The sequence below is a fragment of the Molothrus ater genome, chromosome 18, assembly GCF_012460135.2.
Source record: "Molothrus ater isolate BHLD 08-10-18 breed brown headed cowbird chromosome 18, BPBGC_Mater_1.1, whole genome shotgun sequence".
Lineage (NCBI taxonomy): Eukaryota > Metazoa > Chordata > Aves > Passeriformes > Icteridae > Molothrus > Molothrus ater.
In genome coordinates this window covers 8,626,187-8,640,703 of record NC_050495.2, presented here as the reverse complement: position 1 = coordinate 8,640,703, position 14,517 = coordinate 8,626,187, and the positions used below count along the sequence as shown (strand labels likewise).

Here is a 14,517-nt window from a genome sequence, read left to right as displayed (position 1 = left end):
AGTCTCAGCTTCAGCAACTGATATGAGTTGTGATTCTTCTGCTCAAGAGCTTTCCCAAACCAGAAACACTGCCCTTGGCTGCTTTTTGTCTGCTACAGGAAAGTACTTAAAGTCCTTTCCTTGTGGCCATGACAGCATCGTAAATGGAACATCTTCCAAAGGCACAACTTAAAAATAGTTTTTCACTTAAATACCAATTGCATTTCAATTGTCAGTAAAATGATATGCTGCTCATAAAAACAGCAAGAAAAAAAAATGGGTGGAAATATGTCAGTAGCCTTATTACAAGAATTACTGTCAGTATTATGAAGAAAACACTGACAATATAAAACCTGAGGAATTGCTTGTTCATAACTGTTCTTTCTCCCCAGGCACTGCTCCTTAGCAGTCATTAACGCCCTGGCCAACATCGCTGCCAACATCCAGGTGGAGCACCTTGTGGATGAGCTGCTGATGAACTTGCTGGAGCTCTTTGTTCAGCTCGGGCTGGAAGGAAAGAGAGCTAGTGAGAGAGCAAGTGAAAAAGGACCAGCACTGAAGGTCAGAAATGCACTGGTTTTTAATTGTGTGCAGCTGTGCTTTATGTGGGTGGCACTGCTGAACACACCCTGGCTGTGCTAAGCCTGAGGGTGCATTCTGGTGGTGGAGTGTGAGTGCAGGTCTGGGGTGCCTGACTGACTGTGTGGAGTGTCCCAGATAAAACAGGGAATAGCTGCAGTTCAGCTGAGACTGCCTGAGTGTCAGAGCTGCAAAGGGAAACATGGGATGCTCTGGAGTCAGTATGGGAGACAAACTGCTGCACTGACTGAAAGCTCTGCAACTCTGCACATGGAGAAATGACAGAGTGCAGATGGATTGAGCTAGGAGGCACTGTTTCTTTAGTGTGAAGATCCTGAGAGCAGTTCTCACTAGAACATTCTACTCAATGCAGAGTACAAGTTATGAAAGGTATTCTGAAGACTTCATTTTCAAGAAGAGGTAAAGAGGGTAAAACACTGCCCATGCTGTGCTCCCCAAACAAAAGCAAGGTTTTCTTCATTAGTTTGCCTTTGTCTCTTCTTCTCAACACACTAAAAATTGCTTGATAACCATTAAAATGTTCAGTGTTTTTTTGTTCTATTTTCAACCACTCAAAAATGATTTCTGTGAGAAGAAGAAAAAAAATCTTATTTTTCTTCTGCTATTGCTGATAGTTGACATGGATTTCTCTGAGTATGCCCAAGAATGGAAGTCAGTCCATCTTTTTCAGCCTCAGTGCCATGTATTATCATAAAGAAGCTGATCTGCTGATATTTTTTTAACAAAAAGTGCTACTAGAAAAGTGGGTTTTCTACAGAAACTGTGTAGTTCTGCTGGGTTCTGGCTATTGCAGTTAGTTTGTGTCTCTGCTCTGACTCTGAAGCAGTGAGTCACATGCAGTGGATTGTCCTGAAGTTAACAAAAAACCATGGTGACTTTTCCCAGTTGTCCCTACCCCTTAGAGTATCTTCTGTGCTATTATTTTATTCCCTTCAAAAATATTTTAAGACCCATCTTTTGTTTGCTTTATCTTGACTCTCCAGGAAAGATAACTGAAATATGTTTTGGTTGGGTTGTACCGTTATTGTTTCATCTGAAGACTATTTGGCTTTGTTTCTCTATTGCTCTCTTATTTTCTTATTTGTTTTTGCTTTTTTAAATTGCTTCCTTTTGGTTTATTCCACTTCATGCAAAGCTGTACCCTGTTAGCACATCTTCCCTGCCTCATCTGTGTGGGGCCAGCGCTCTCTTGTAAGGAGGGAACTGGAGCATTCCCTCTTTCCCAAATCTAGTGTGGAGGGATATGGGAGGTGGGAAATACCTCAGAGAGATGTCTCAGTGTGGTGTCTGTGCCATCACTGTTTGCCTGATCAGAAAAGGTGAGAAATGATGTGCTGTGCTCAGTGAATGTTTTCAATTATTTAATACTCTACTTGGCCAAGAGCAAACACACTTGTATAGCTGCAGTTTAAAAAGTCCTAAAAAGCCAAAGGAAATTGGTGTTTTCCGTATGCTTCTTATATTTCAATGGAGAAGGCTGCTCCTCCTGCTTAAATAAATTCTTGAAAATTATGTCTTTTTACAGGCTTGTTATTTTTGGCTTCATTTTGATAGTAAAATGAAACTTCTGGTAAACATTTATTACTTGTTTGTGGCCACCCATTTAATGTGATCATTTTTCTAGCAGTTATTGAATATCTGCAGACTGTGTGCTAACAGGGGAAAAAAAATCCCTTCAGTAGTCCATGAGGAAAACCTGAAAGGGTTTGTTAAAAGATTCCAGGGTGTTTTGAGTCCTGTGGATTTCATGGGTGCTCTCCTGACCACCCTGTGCACATCTCTTTGCAAGATACAGAGTTGTAATTGCAATGTTTGATGCTTGAAATACGTCTTTTAGCAAATACTTTAGAAATGCTTTTGTAGATGTTTTGAGCATTTCCTTTTTCTTCTCAGGCCTCCAGTAGTGCAGGGAACCTGGGTGTGCTTATTCCTGTCATTGCTGTGGTGAGTATCCAATGGATCAGTTGTTGCAAACAATAATTTTTTTTGCATTTATGAAATACTGCTCCTATTTCAAGCAAAATGCTTTGATTGACTGTAGTGCAGAGGTTACCATCCAGGAGAAATGTAGTACTACTGTAAAATAATACACCTAGCTCTAAGAGGGGGGAGCATTCATTTAATACTGACAAATCTCTTGAAAATAAAGAATCTTTTGTGATTCAGGGTTAGATTGTTTCAAGCCATGAATTCAGGAGATTCTTGAGCTAAATAATACTGCAGGGAATATTACTTTGATTAATATTTGGCCTGCAGTGTAATAAACAGCACATATCTGCAGCCTGAGGAGAAGTGAAAAGCAAGAATTAGCAGAAACAAAGTAAAAAATAAATAATAATTTGGCACCAAAGTGAATTCTGCTTCTTAAAAGGAAAAAAAAAATCATTGATAAAGAAGGGGGTAAGTGTCCCACGTCTTCTGAAATGAGAATTGACTGTCAGGCTGAAAGCATTTTAGGAAATGTGCGAGGACACTGATGTCCATGCCAGACTCATTTATTCTAAAGCATATCTGTGTTCACTCTTGGATATAATTTTTTTCTGGGGAAAAAAAACATTTCTTTTAACAAAGTGCAAGTGCTAATTCAGGAAAAAATTGTAGATCTGGATCTCCAATGGAAAATTTGATACATCCAGGGCTTGTTACCAGGTCAGTTGGTCTATTTGCCTAACTGCTGTAGCTTTTACAAAAAACAGTCACATCTGAAAGATCCATAGACAAACTTCCTGAAGGACAAAAGGCATCATGCTGCTTGTTTCCCTCTTGAAGCTGAATTATTCTCTGGAACTTTTCCTGCACAGCTGCTGGGACAAAAGGGAAAAACATGTCCCATGCTTGCAGTAGGGATGTCTGCTTGTAGTTTGTTCATACTGCACATCCATTAACAGGCAGGAAAAAAGAATTCATTTCATACTCTGCCCCCTCAAACCCCTTCACTGAAGTTTGTCAATGAGATGAGTCTAAAATTAGCACTAGTTAAAGATCAGAGGACTGTTCCTTTCCTTCCCATATCTCTTCTACTGGTTTTGTACATCAGCCCTCCCCAAATTCAGCAGTGACCACAAGGACCAGTTCCTAACTTTAAAGAAATGTCTTGGATCACTCTTATTCAGTAGTTGCTCAGGTTTTGCATGAGCCAGCTAGTCCTGCATTGAGATGTTCTCGTGGGTGGCATTTTTCAGCTGTCAGTGATGCTGATTTGAGTGCAAGCAGGACCATTCCTTGCATATTGAGAGAAGATTAGTGCTTATTAGAGACTTAATGTGTAACTTACGGAATTACTTTTCTGTTTCAAATTTTTGTTGATGGTATATTTGTTCTGAATAGCTGGGGATAACTGCATTTTTCTTAACCAATGTGACCTTTAAATGCAGTCAGATAGTGCCAGAATCTGAAGCAAGAGTTAATGGTTACATTATGGTTGTTGAAGCAAATATTTGACTTTCTTGCACAATGTATGAAGATCATGAGTTTTGAGCAGTAGCTGATTTGCTTTTCTGCTTGACCTCTTTGCCTTGAATAATTAAGTCCCCCAAAACCCATATTGCAGATGCTTCAGCTCATTCAATCATTGAGAGACTGATTAAACCTAGGGCATGAATATTTAAGCTTTTGCATATGCTTTTCTTTTTGTATATGCTTTCCTTTTTGCATACAGATAAAACAATAAAATGTGTATATGAATGTTAATTTCTGTTGTGTACTTCCAGTACTGAAAATTGTCTATCACCTGATGGACTTAAAAGACAGGAATAGGGTAAAACATCTGAGTTTCCTGTTCAGTGTCAGCTCTTCGTCATTCATAATCATCAAATACCAGTATTTCACTGGCTGGCAGCTTGAAAAGCTTTGTGCATGGAGCATATAACTGGAGTAGATGCAAAATTACAAACAGCAATATATAAAAGCAATATTAAATCAACAAGTTAAACTTAATACTGGAAAAACACCTAATTCTTAAAATAATGGTTGGTTTAAAGGTTACTTGTGTGTTTTTGCTAACATAAGACAAACTTATAATGTACATGGATAGATTGGTACAGTATTTGATATTACAGAAACTAATAAAAATACTCTCACTGGATTATGAGACACATTTTTTAAAAGGTATGATGTAAAGTAAGGTATGCAGAGGTGAGTATGTTCATTGTCTTTAATAATTTGAATGTATGGTGCAGCTCTGTTCCTTGTACCAGGTAGACAGTGATATTCTACAGAGTGTAGGTAAATCTTCTCATTTTCAAATGTGACACATTTGAACAGAATTTATGTTGTTACCAGAACAATTCAGAAAGTTTGCAGTGACTTGAAAGATTTTGTCCATTAAATCAAGCATGGAGAGTGCACTGGAATATTAACAGAGTGATTTCTATAAATGGCTTTTTTTCTAGAGAGGATTAGGTGATACTGAGCCAGTGAAAAGAGCATTTTGCTGGCTGCTTTCCCTCTAAAGGCTATTCTGAAGATATTTATATCATTTATCAGGCTGGCATAATTCTGATACCTCTTGAACCAATGAAGATCAGAGGAAGTATTGAAGCAATACAAGTTAGATCAGGGAAAAGCAGTGGGTCCCTTAGTATTTCATTCCTCCAAGACATTTCTGTCTCCTCATACTTCATACACTGGTCCATGAGGCTCACTGTGTGCATCAGTCTGAATGTTAATACACATTGTATATATTCACTGAACATTAAACGATGCAAGCAAAAGAAAGAATGGAGACTGAAATTTGATCTGTTTCAAGTTAGGTTGTGTAAAATGCCCAGGAGAGACTTAGGTGTCTATGGCTGGTCAGGTATTCAGGATTTCCTTACTCCTATTTATAAACAGACATCCTAGCACAAATTTAGAGCTAGATTTCAAGACTCCAGATAGTCTAAACACTTTATTGATTACATTTTATACACTTGCAAAACACAAAGTGTAAGGTACTTTGTGATTTATTTTTTTTGCTAGTAATACACTTGTATCAGTACATGGCACTAATTGCAGACAAATTATCTGCTGCTGTGAGTCCACTCATGAGAAACTACCTGTAGATAATACGTTATCTTTTTATACCAGTGACTTTTGTATTGGCTAATGCGACAATAAATTTTCCTTTATGATACTGGTATTTTAACATATAATTAATTACACAGCCCATGTGTAACAGAGTGTTGGAGGATGTTCTCTGTTTTTAAGACGTGGCTGGGTTGGCCACTCTGCCCATGAACAGGAGGCAGCTGGTGCGGTGCTCGTAGATCAGGAACAGGAACGGGCGATCCACCACAAAGCGGATCTGGGTGGAGAGAGGCATGAACCCCACCGTGGTTATTGCTGCAGCCTCTGTGCCCTCCTCATTCACTGTGATTGTGCCTTGGTGATTGAACTGTTCAGACAAACAAACAGGAAAACAAATCAGAGAAATTGAGGCTCTCCTAAGTAAATGAATTATGTGCTCACAGCCTTCCCTGCTCCACACCCCTCCTGGTCACCCTACACAGCACCAAAACCTTTGTGGTTTGTTCTGGGGAGAAGCCTGTTCCTGACTGACCACAACACTCTTAGTGCCTTTGCATCTGATTAAACATGTGCTTCATTATGTAAATAGACAAGGGCAAACCCACAATCCTCCCTGCTATATCCTCCAGAAAGGATGAGGAAAAAAATCTTGGTTTAGCTTACTGTGTAATATTATTACTGAGCTGCCATAGATGGAGCTTAATCAGAGAGGAGGTGAAGTGAGGAGTAAATACCCTGTCAATGGTGATCTTCTCATCTGATATGCCAGAGTAGTCTCCTTTTCCATTGAACAGTTCTTCTATTCCCATGGATCTCAGATAATCAATCAAGTTATAAGTCTTCTCCAGCTTAAATTTAGGCAGAACCACTTCTCTTGTTCTAGTAAAAATAAACACAAAAAGGAAAAATCACTTAGCAGATATTTATGTGCATGACTCCTTTGCTCTACAGACCTTGTATGGTTTGGATTTTTTGCTGTTTTCAGCAAGCAGGACACAGATATACAGAACTATACTTTTGCTTTCAAAACTTCAGCATCATGACTTTTAAAACTGTGCTTTAACAAATTAATTCCCCTGTGAAAACTGTTTGTTTGCCAATTTGATACTTCATTTATAATGATTTGCATTATTTATGTGTATAAGGTATGTGACTTTGAGCAGTTCAGTGCATGCTTGTAACAAGTGTGGAGCTGTCAGATTTTCTGAAGTACTAAACTGGAGATTTGTCACTTATTGTGTACAACAGAAATAGGTTGAATTCCTGGATAGCACATCAAATCATCTCCTTTTATCAAGTCTGAAGGCAGATACACCTGTCATCTTTCTCAAGGGAGGCTTTATTGTTTTTCCTCTCCCATAATTGCAATGTCCTTTGATTATGGAATGTGTTCCTTTTACACCCAGCTCTGTTGAAATGCTCAGTGCTGAATGGAACATAAGCTGATGTGACCGAGATTATTGGTGCAGAATAATGTTATTTTCACAGTCTTGTTTTTCCTTATTGTAAACTTAATCAGTAAGAATGTTTTCTTTGAATCTACATCATTAAATACTTAATAGAAAGAATTTTGAAACTTCATTACAATTTTCTACCTCAGTCATCCTTGATTTCTTGATGGTATTTTAATTTTCAGAGATCACCAGTCCTGTTTTTTAATTCAATAAATCCATTTTTGGAGGGTTTCTTTCCATATTTTTTATCAAAATATGTTATCCTCTGCATGCTTTACTTACCCTCATGAGTCTCATCAAGAAAATACATAAAGACTTTACCAAGATGTGCTTTTCAGCAGATACCTGTTTGTCATGCTCTTCTGCCACTTTTCTACCACTTGAGGTGTGATCTGCTTCTCGAGGGCTTTCATTCCAGCCAGTTTGTGTGGGAGCACCACGAGCATGCTGATGTTGCCCACGAAGGGCAGCTGGATGATGCTGCAGTCCAGCTCGGGGTCGGCAGCAGCCAGGAAGGTGCCCTTGGTCTGCATCATGGGCACCTTCACCGTCTGCTTCTCGTTCAGCCGGAAACTTCGCTTCGTGGTCATCTCCACTGGAAACTTGTTCTCCCAAGTTCCTGTTCATACAAGGCAGAAGACAGATAAACCCCTAGGTGGCTGTTTAATGAAATGTTCCCAGAATAGATTTACACTAAGCTTTAAGTCACTTGGATTGGGATTTACTGTAGGAGATTATTGATTTCAGTGGAGCCTGAATTAGAAGACAAGTTTTAAAGTGACTTTGAAATTCCTGGCTTTCAACTTACCATTGGGCTGATTTGAGTGTTCTGAATTACAAAAGCAGGTGAACACAAACCAGAAATAAGAATTTGATTGGTGTGTATTATTTTTCCCTGTGAGGAACCTTGAAATTTAAACAGATGGGTTTGCCTCTAGCAGAACAGCTGACCAGCTGAGTTTTCTGAGAGTTGTGATGCTGGAATCCATTTCTGAAGGCACCTCTTTGGAGAATGTTAGTGCTGTATCAAGCTAAGCAAGGGCTGTATTTGTTTTGCATAAAGATGCTATGCTAAAGGCATTATGTTACCTTAGTCCATTCAGAATGGTTCATTTTCTGTCTTAACCTGAAGAATTGGGGTGTTGACTGCTCAATTCTGTGGTCCAGTTGGATGGGATAACAGGCTCCTGTAGATGTGCTGAAATCTGACAAGTTTATGCCCAAATAATGCAGTCCAACACATTTTGCAGCCCAGAAAGCTTTGCCATCGGGGTTTTAAGCTTTTTATGTGGACGTACTCTGGATACCAGAAGTATTTATTAACTGTTGGAAAGAAGGTTTTTTAAATGCAGTGTTCTATTGGTCGTTTGATAGAACTGTGGCTCTGGAATAAACATCATTTCTTAAGGGGCAGACAAAGCTGGAAGATTATAGTGGAAGTAGGGTTACCAGTATTTCCTGTAAAAACTCAGGAATTTAGATCATCATTGGCAAGCATGTGAGCAATGTGACTGTGGCTGTGTGGAGAGCCTGCAATATAACCTTAATTGATTCCTTAGTCTGACTTTGCCAGATTTACTGTGAATAAGAAAAGAAAAGCCTTAAGTCTATCTTTCATTCGAACAGTTCCTGCACAGGTCAGGCTGATAGGGACCAGTTTGAGGAGTGATCAGACTGTGGTTAGTATTCTGAAAGGTATGGGGTATAAAATGGATTATGCTATTCCCAAACAAATAGTCTCACTTCCAAGGAAAACCCAAGGAAAACCCAAACCAGTATCTGGCTGTTTTTCAGGGAGCAGAATTCACAGGTGAAGGACTCCAGCTGTCCAAAGACATGGGGCTGCTGTGGGCCAGGGAAGCCTCAGCAGCTCTGCCATCCACTGAGGGGTGGGAGACATGTTCAGCTCTTCCTGATGAAAGAGAGGAGCTGGGGAACATTTTTCTTGGATTCAGTTTTGCAAATGTGTTTGTCTTGGGGTAGAATACTGATCTCTAGCAGGAGCTGTGTGGCCAGCTGAAACCAGCTGGCACTTCATGACTTCTGTGACTTTCTGTTTTGAATCTTCCCCTTAGATGTCTTTTGGATCCATCTGTGGTGGCAGATGTTGTCTCCATTGAGATGTTGTGTCCATTGTTGTCTCCATTTGTCAGTTACCAGCACTGTCATGGCTAAAATAACCAAGTCCTACTTGGTAGGAATCTCAAATGATTACTCAGAACTGTGCAGATGGGGAGCAGGCTGGACATCTGTACAAGATAAAATGTGCTTCTTACCAAGATAAATAATTTCCAATAGTTTCTTGATGGTCTTTAATATAAAAGGAGATGGAAACCTCACAGTGTTTGTCAAGTATCCCAGTACTCAATCTCACTTGTACTGAGCATCTCTGTATATCTGGAAATGCTTACAGGTGAGTCCTGAGGGCTTAACAGAACTTTTCTGCAGTGGTACAAACAGTGCAAATGGAAAGGTGTCGACAAAATTTGGCATGTTAGAAGGAGTATTGTGGAAACTAAGAAACCTAGGAGCAGAACTTGCTTTTAAAAAGTTCTGTTCCACTCAAAGCAGAATTCCCAAGTGACTGTCACTGTAAGACAAAAGAATGGGAGCAGTAGAGAATTGATCTCTGTTTTGAGGGTTAGAAATTACAGCCTTCAGCAGATGGCACCACAGTAATTTGGACTAAGGACAGAAGAAAAACCCTGAAGTTTTTTTTAATCTTGATGGCTCAAGAGTTCCAATAACATAACTGTCTATTTTTGTGGGGTTTTTTGTTATTTTGAGATGGCACAAGTAAAAATTTCAGAATTAAACAAAAGGGTATTTCAAATTTCACCTAATTATGAAAAAAACCTATCTGTTTCAATTTGTATAGTCCTTTTCTTAGGAAGGTTTAACAAGCAGTAAAGCCCTGTATTTAATATGATATGATCACCAGGGATGTCATCAAGGATACAAGTGAGTGCCTGTTGGATGGTACCTGAGAATAGGAGATTACTGGATTTAATGCTAATGACTGCTTCAAATTCCTTTAGGGCTAAGTGGCATTATTCTAGGATGTAATTCCTTGCAAGTGAGTGGGAAAAGGTACATTTATAGGAATGTTGCTTCTATAACCTGCTGAGATGGCAGGTGTAAGAGAGGCCTTTGTTTCCTGGAAGCAGGAACATAACTGGGGAAAAATAAACTCCTTTATGAATTATGGAAAGGAGTGTGTTCTACTTGCAAACACTGTTACCTTTTGGGCTAATTTGTCTTTTCTTACCTGTGTTTTAAGTCACTTGATTTTCATCTTAAACAGTCAGAAACAGATTTCCTTTTATCCTCAGTTCTTCTTTCATTGACACCTCCCACCTCTGGCTCATTTAATGTAATTTTAAAAGTTGGTTGAAAAACTAACAGACTTTCAACCTGAGGCAGATAACTTAGCTTGAAAATCTCACCACAGGCTCTTAGTTTAAATGTAAAGACATGGAAAATAAGGGTTTATAATAAGAATATATTGTAGAGTCTACTTTAAGCCTCTTTAACTTTTCAGCCTTTACTAATGCATGGAGGAGCCCATATCAGCAGACCATTCGTGCTGAATTAACTGAGATATTCCATGTAGTGAATGTTTTTTGGTTTTAGTTGTAGAAGAGCAGTGTTTTGGTTATTCTCTTAGGTCCCCTGTATGGACTTGTTAACAAGGATCGCGCTCTGATCATATTAAAAAATTGCTTCCTTCAAGCTGAAATTCTTTGTAGTCATTTGTATGAGTCCTGAATGCTTCAGAGATGTTAAGTGCTTTAACTGAAATCGACCTGTAGCATTCCAGTGACACCAAGACTAAATGTGACTAATGACTTGCATATGCATCTATACCTCCCCATCTGGTACTTCTACCAAGCTTATGCTTTCTGGGGCTATTCTGCATTCATATGTTGTCTTTCTGTCTCACTGTGAGTCATTAAGGTTTTGGAAGTAGTAAGCATTTGCTGTATGTATGCAATAACTTCAGAGCATTGTTGTGCTACAGAAACAGGCAAAATTGGGGTAATAATACAGATTCCTAATGAGAGAGTCTGTAGGTTTTTTGTAGTGTACATTAGACTTTAATTCTGTCTGGGATTTCTAATGACATATGGCAGTGCATTGCAAACTGAGAAAATCCATCACTGAGAATGAAATAATAGAGTCTTACCTTTAAAGTAAAGACAATTAAGAATCATCATCAGTGTTGTAGGGTTTATATTCACAAGAGCTTCCTTTATTAATCCCTTGGTCAGCTTCAAGATGCGTTCGTTGGTTTTGGCTATGAAACTGGGATCTGAGAAATCAGCTGCTTGGGCATCAGCAAAGTAGTATGTTTTCATGTTGGTTTTGAAATCACTGAGGACAGAAAAGTCTTTATGGATATAAAGGTCATTGACAGACCTCAGCGTGAAGCCGAAGTTGCGCCTGAAGAGCCGATGGGTGAGTTTGCGGAAGAGGTTGTGAACGGTCATGAGCTCGTATTTGCTGCTGGCATTAATGAAGTCTTGAAAGCCGAGAACTGATAACACTTCCTGCTGGGTTTGATCCTTCAGGCCCAGGGAAATCATAGCCATTGCAGTGGAAATACCAACAGGAGCCATGATAATATTGTCTGAGGAGCTGGCCTTGTCTGCCACGCTGCGGTAAAGGTTGAAGCCAAAGTTTGCATTGAGGATATTGAGGCGCTGGATTCTGGTTTTGCCTTGGAATAGTTCAAGAATATTTCCTTGTTGAACTTCAGAAACCATGTGTGGGGCAGCATCAATAATATCACTGTAGTCATCTTCACTCAGTATCCTGTCAAGGTCTAGGTAGTCCTCTTCCTCCTCCTCTTCAGGAATCAAGTCATTAGTGATGGTGTTTTCTCTGTGGAACTCGAGTGGTAGGTTTGGCATGTAAGTCCCATTTTCATTTGGCTGTGCACCTTTAAGGCTTTCAAAGTGCTCAGTGACGTCCTTGACTCCACAAAATGTGGAGGTTATGATGAGAGCGAAGGCAAGCAATTGAAATAGGAACTTCATTCTGACTGGTGAAAGCCTGGAAAACAACACAGTTGAGAGAGTCAAGGGTAATTGAATTTTAGTTATCTATTCCCTGATTTTAGGTTCATGCTGATTTCTGTGGCAGCAGCAGATCTATAGTTACCCTATTTGACAGCACTGTATTTTAGTGGAACAGATGTCAATTAGATGGGTAAGTCTGTTTACTGGTAATTGGTTTTGCTTACACAATGCCTCCAGCCTGCCAAAGAATTGGTTGACCTCCTCCCATACAAATGGTCATTACTGGCATATTTCAACAGTTACAAACTCATTACCCAGAATATGTGGGACCCTTTATTTTAAACTGTTACACTTGAACTGTGCACTAACTGTGTGAGTAGTGTGTGCTGAAAATACAATGTGAAGTTAAGTTTGAAGATTTGAGCTTGGTAGGAAGAACAGGGACTCCTGATCAAATCCCCTGCAGAAACATACCAGAAGGCTGAGATGTACTGAAAAATTTGAAAAACAAACATCCTGTAGCTACAACAAAAATGGAAGTTTTGTGGGAGTATTTTGGAAAAGCAAGGCAGCAATCTGGTGAATAAGGGCGATCTGGGCATGTAGAAAGATGAGTTTGCACTGAGCACCATTAGTGGGACTGCACTGGGGGGAGAGTTGGGCATAAACGTCTCTCCTGGCCTGCTCAGGCCCTTACTGGGGCGGGTTACTCAATGTCTGTGCTCCCTTTCTGCAGCTCTCTGTCCTCATCTGCCACTTTTGTAATGGATTGGCTTGATTCTGCTTTTGGCTTAGTTATGTTTTGTTTCACTTTTCTGTAGCACTGCAGAACTCGTAGTGCTCTCTGTTTTCTTCATGGTGTGAAGTCTCTCTGGGCTCCCTTCAGAGCTTTGTTTCTCTAGGGTTACTATGATCCCAGTTGTAGATTTGTAACCTCATTTTTTTTGTTTGAGACTACATTTAAGTAGAACCTGCATTTTTCTAAGGGAAACTTAATCAATCTCTTAATCTACTGAAGAGATTGACTACTGCATTTTAAAATTATTTTTTAAATCAAGAATTTTTTTCAGTATATATTTTAAGAGACTCCATCAGACTTACTCAGCTGTAAAACCCTCCACCAAGAAGTAGGTCTGAGAGACTTTTCACAATAATATTGAGTGCAGTAAAGTGATCTTAAAAATATATGAAAAAGTGTAATTGCCTCCTGCAACAGTCAGAGATCAAAATGCAGGTGTTCAATAGATCTGTTACCTGAAACTGAATGGGTGTCTGAATGCCAGGCCAGGGGTTTTGCTCAGACTTAACTAAAAAGTTTTTTCATGAATTTATAAAGTTAATCTCAATTGATACACTTTCTTAAGTAAAAGACAGTTATTTACAATATAATACAGGACAAAATACTGAATACAGTTAAAATCTCACTAAGGTGTTGATTAAAATGCTTTTTAAATTAGGAAAGAGAGTTGTTGTGCAAAGTATAAAGGTTCACATACCTGTACCTGTTCACTGACCTGTATATCAGTGAATAAAACCTTGAAGGAAAATATTTTCAAACATGTTGTAACAGGCTTGAAATAACTGAGCTGACAGATTAGTTTTTGAAACTCTCCCCCAGACTAATTTGCTTTAAATCCTAAAACCATTTAAGGTGATCCTCCCATATAAAAGAGTACATTGTTTTGCAGAAAGTATCCAAATAAGAATTTGTTTTACACTGTGACTGAGCATCTCAAGTCAGTCTTTTTCTTATTGTTTCTCCATAAATTCATTTGTTTTTTCCCCGCCCCCAGAAGTCAGGCCCTTAGGGCTGAGATACTCTGTCCAGTAACCATTGATAAACATTTTCTCTCTTGGCACAGCAGAATTTGCTGTCTGTATTCCCAACTTTACATTCTCATCTTCACCAAACTTCAGTTATTGCTCAGCTGCACTTACACAGGCAAAACTTCTCCCTTCTCTGCAGTATATATGTCTTTGGTGAGATCTACCCAAAATCACAGGAGAGGTAAATGAAGCTTACCTTTAAGCCACTGTACGGGAAGGATGTGTTGAAAAGCTCAAGTAAAGGGAACAGCAGGGTTTAAATCTGAACTTTGACGCTGCTTTTTTGTGTATCTCCCAAAGTAAACATTCTCTAAACCAAACACTGCTAAACTTACTTCGTCAGCCAAAATCCCTCCCTTGCTTAGTGATCTCTGCTGAATTCTCTGTTGTTTGTTGAACTACTTTTATAGCTTTGCAGGTACTTGTTCCCTTTTGAGGAAGGTCTTTGAGCAAAAATCAGTGTGTATGTAAAGTTTCAAAGTCAAGCATGCACATAAACTTGACTGTTAATGACAGGAAAAGCCATGTAGCTGCTGTTTGTGCTGAAATGGGGGACGGGGGGAGCATCTTAGTGCAAATGTGTTTGAGGCCTCTCTGGTTGTGATGGGGTTTCTTCAGCTGGTGTTGTA

General features: G+C 39.2%; 2 protein-coding genes across 3 annotated transcripts in view; one reads left to right on the top strand and one right to left on the bottom strand.

Moving 5' to 3' along the window:
- The window catches only part of PI4KA (phosphatidylinositol 4-kinase alpha), a 54,446-nt gene that overhangs the window by 16,304 nt on the left and 23,625 nt on the right, over positions 1-14,517 (top strand). For both annotated transcript variants that reach the window (XM_036392944.2, XM_036392945.2), the window contains exons 18-19: positions 372-540; positions 2,473-2,523. In XM_036392944.2, coding sequence (XP_036248837.1) covers positions 372-540; positions 2,473-2,523 — 220 coding nt within the window. The remainder of the gene's footprint in view (positions 1-371; positions 541-2,472; positions 2,524-14,517) is intronic.
- On the bottom strand, positions 5,436-14,171 carry SERPIND1 (serpin family D member 1). The gene is made up of 5 exons (XM_036392946.1): positions 14,085-14,171; positions 11,227-12,095; positions 7,386-7,659; positions 6,321-6,465; positions 5,436-5,953 (listed from the first exon to the last, which is right to left on the bottom strand). The coding sequence occupies exons 2-5, from the start codon at positions 12,077-12,079 to the stop codon at positions 5,762-5,764; spliced, it is 1,464 nt and encodes a 487-aa protein (XP_036248839.1). The 5' UTR covers positions 12,080-12,095; positions 14,085-14,171; the 3' UTR covers positions 5,436-5,761.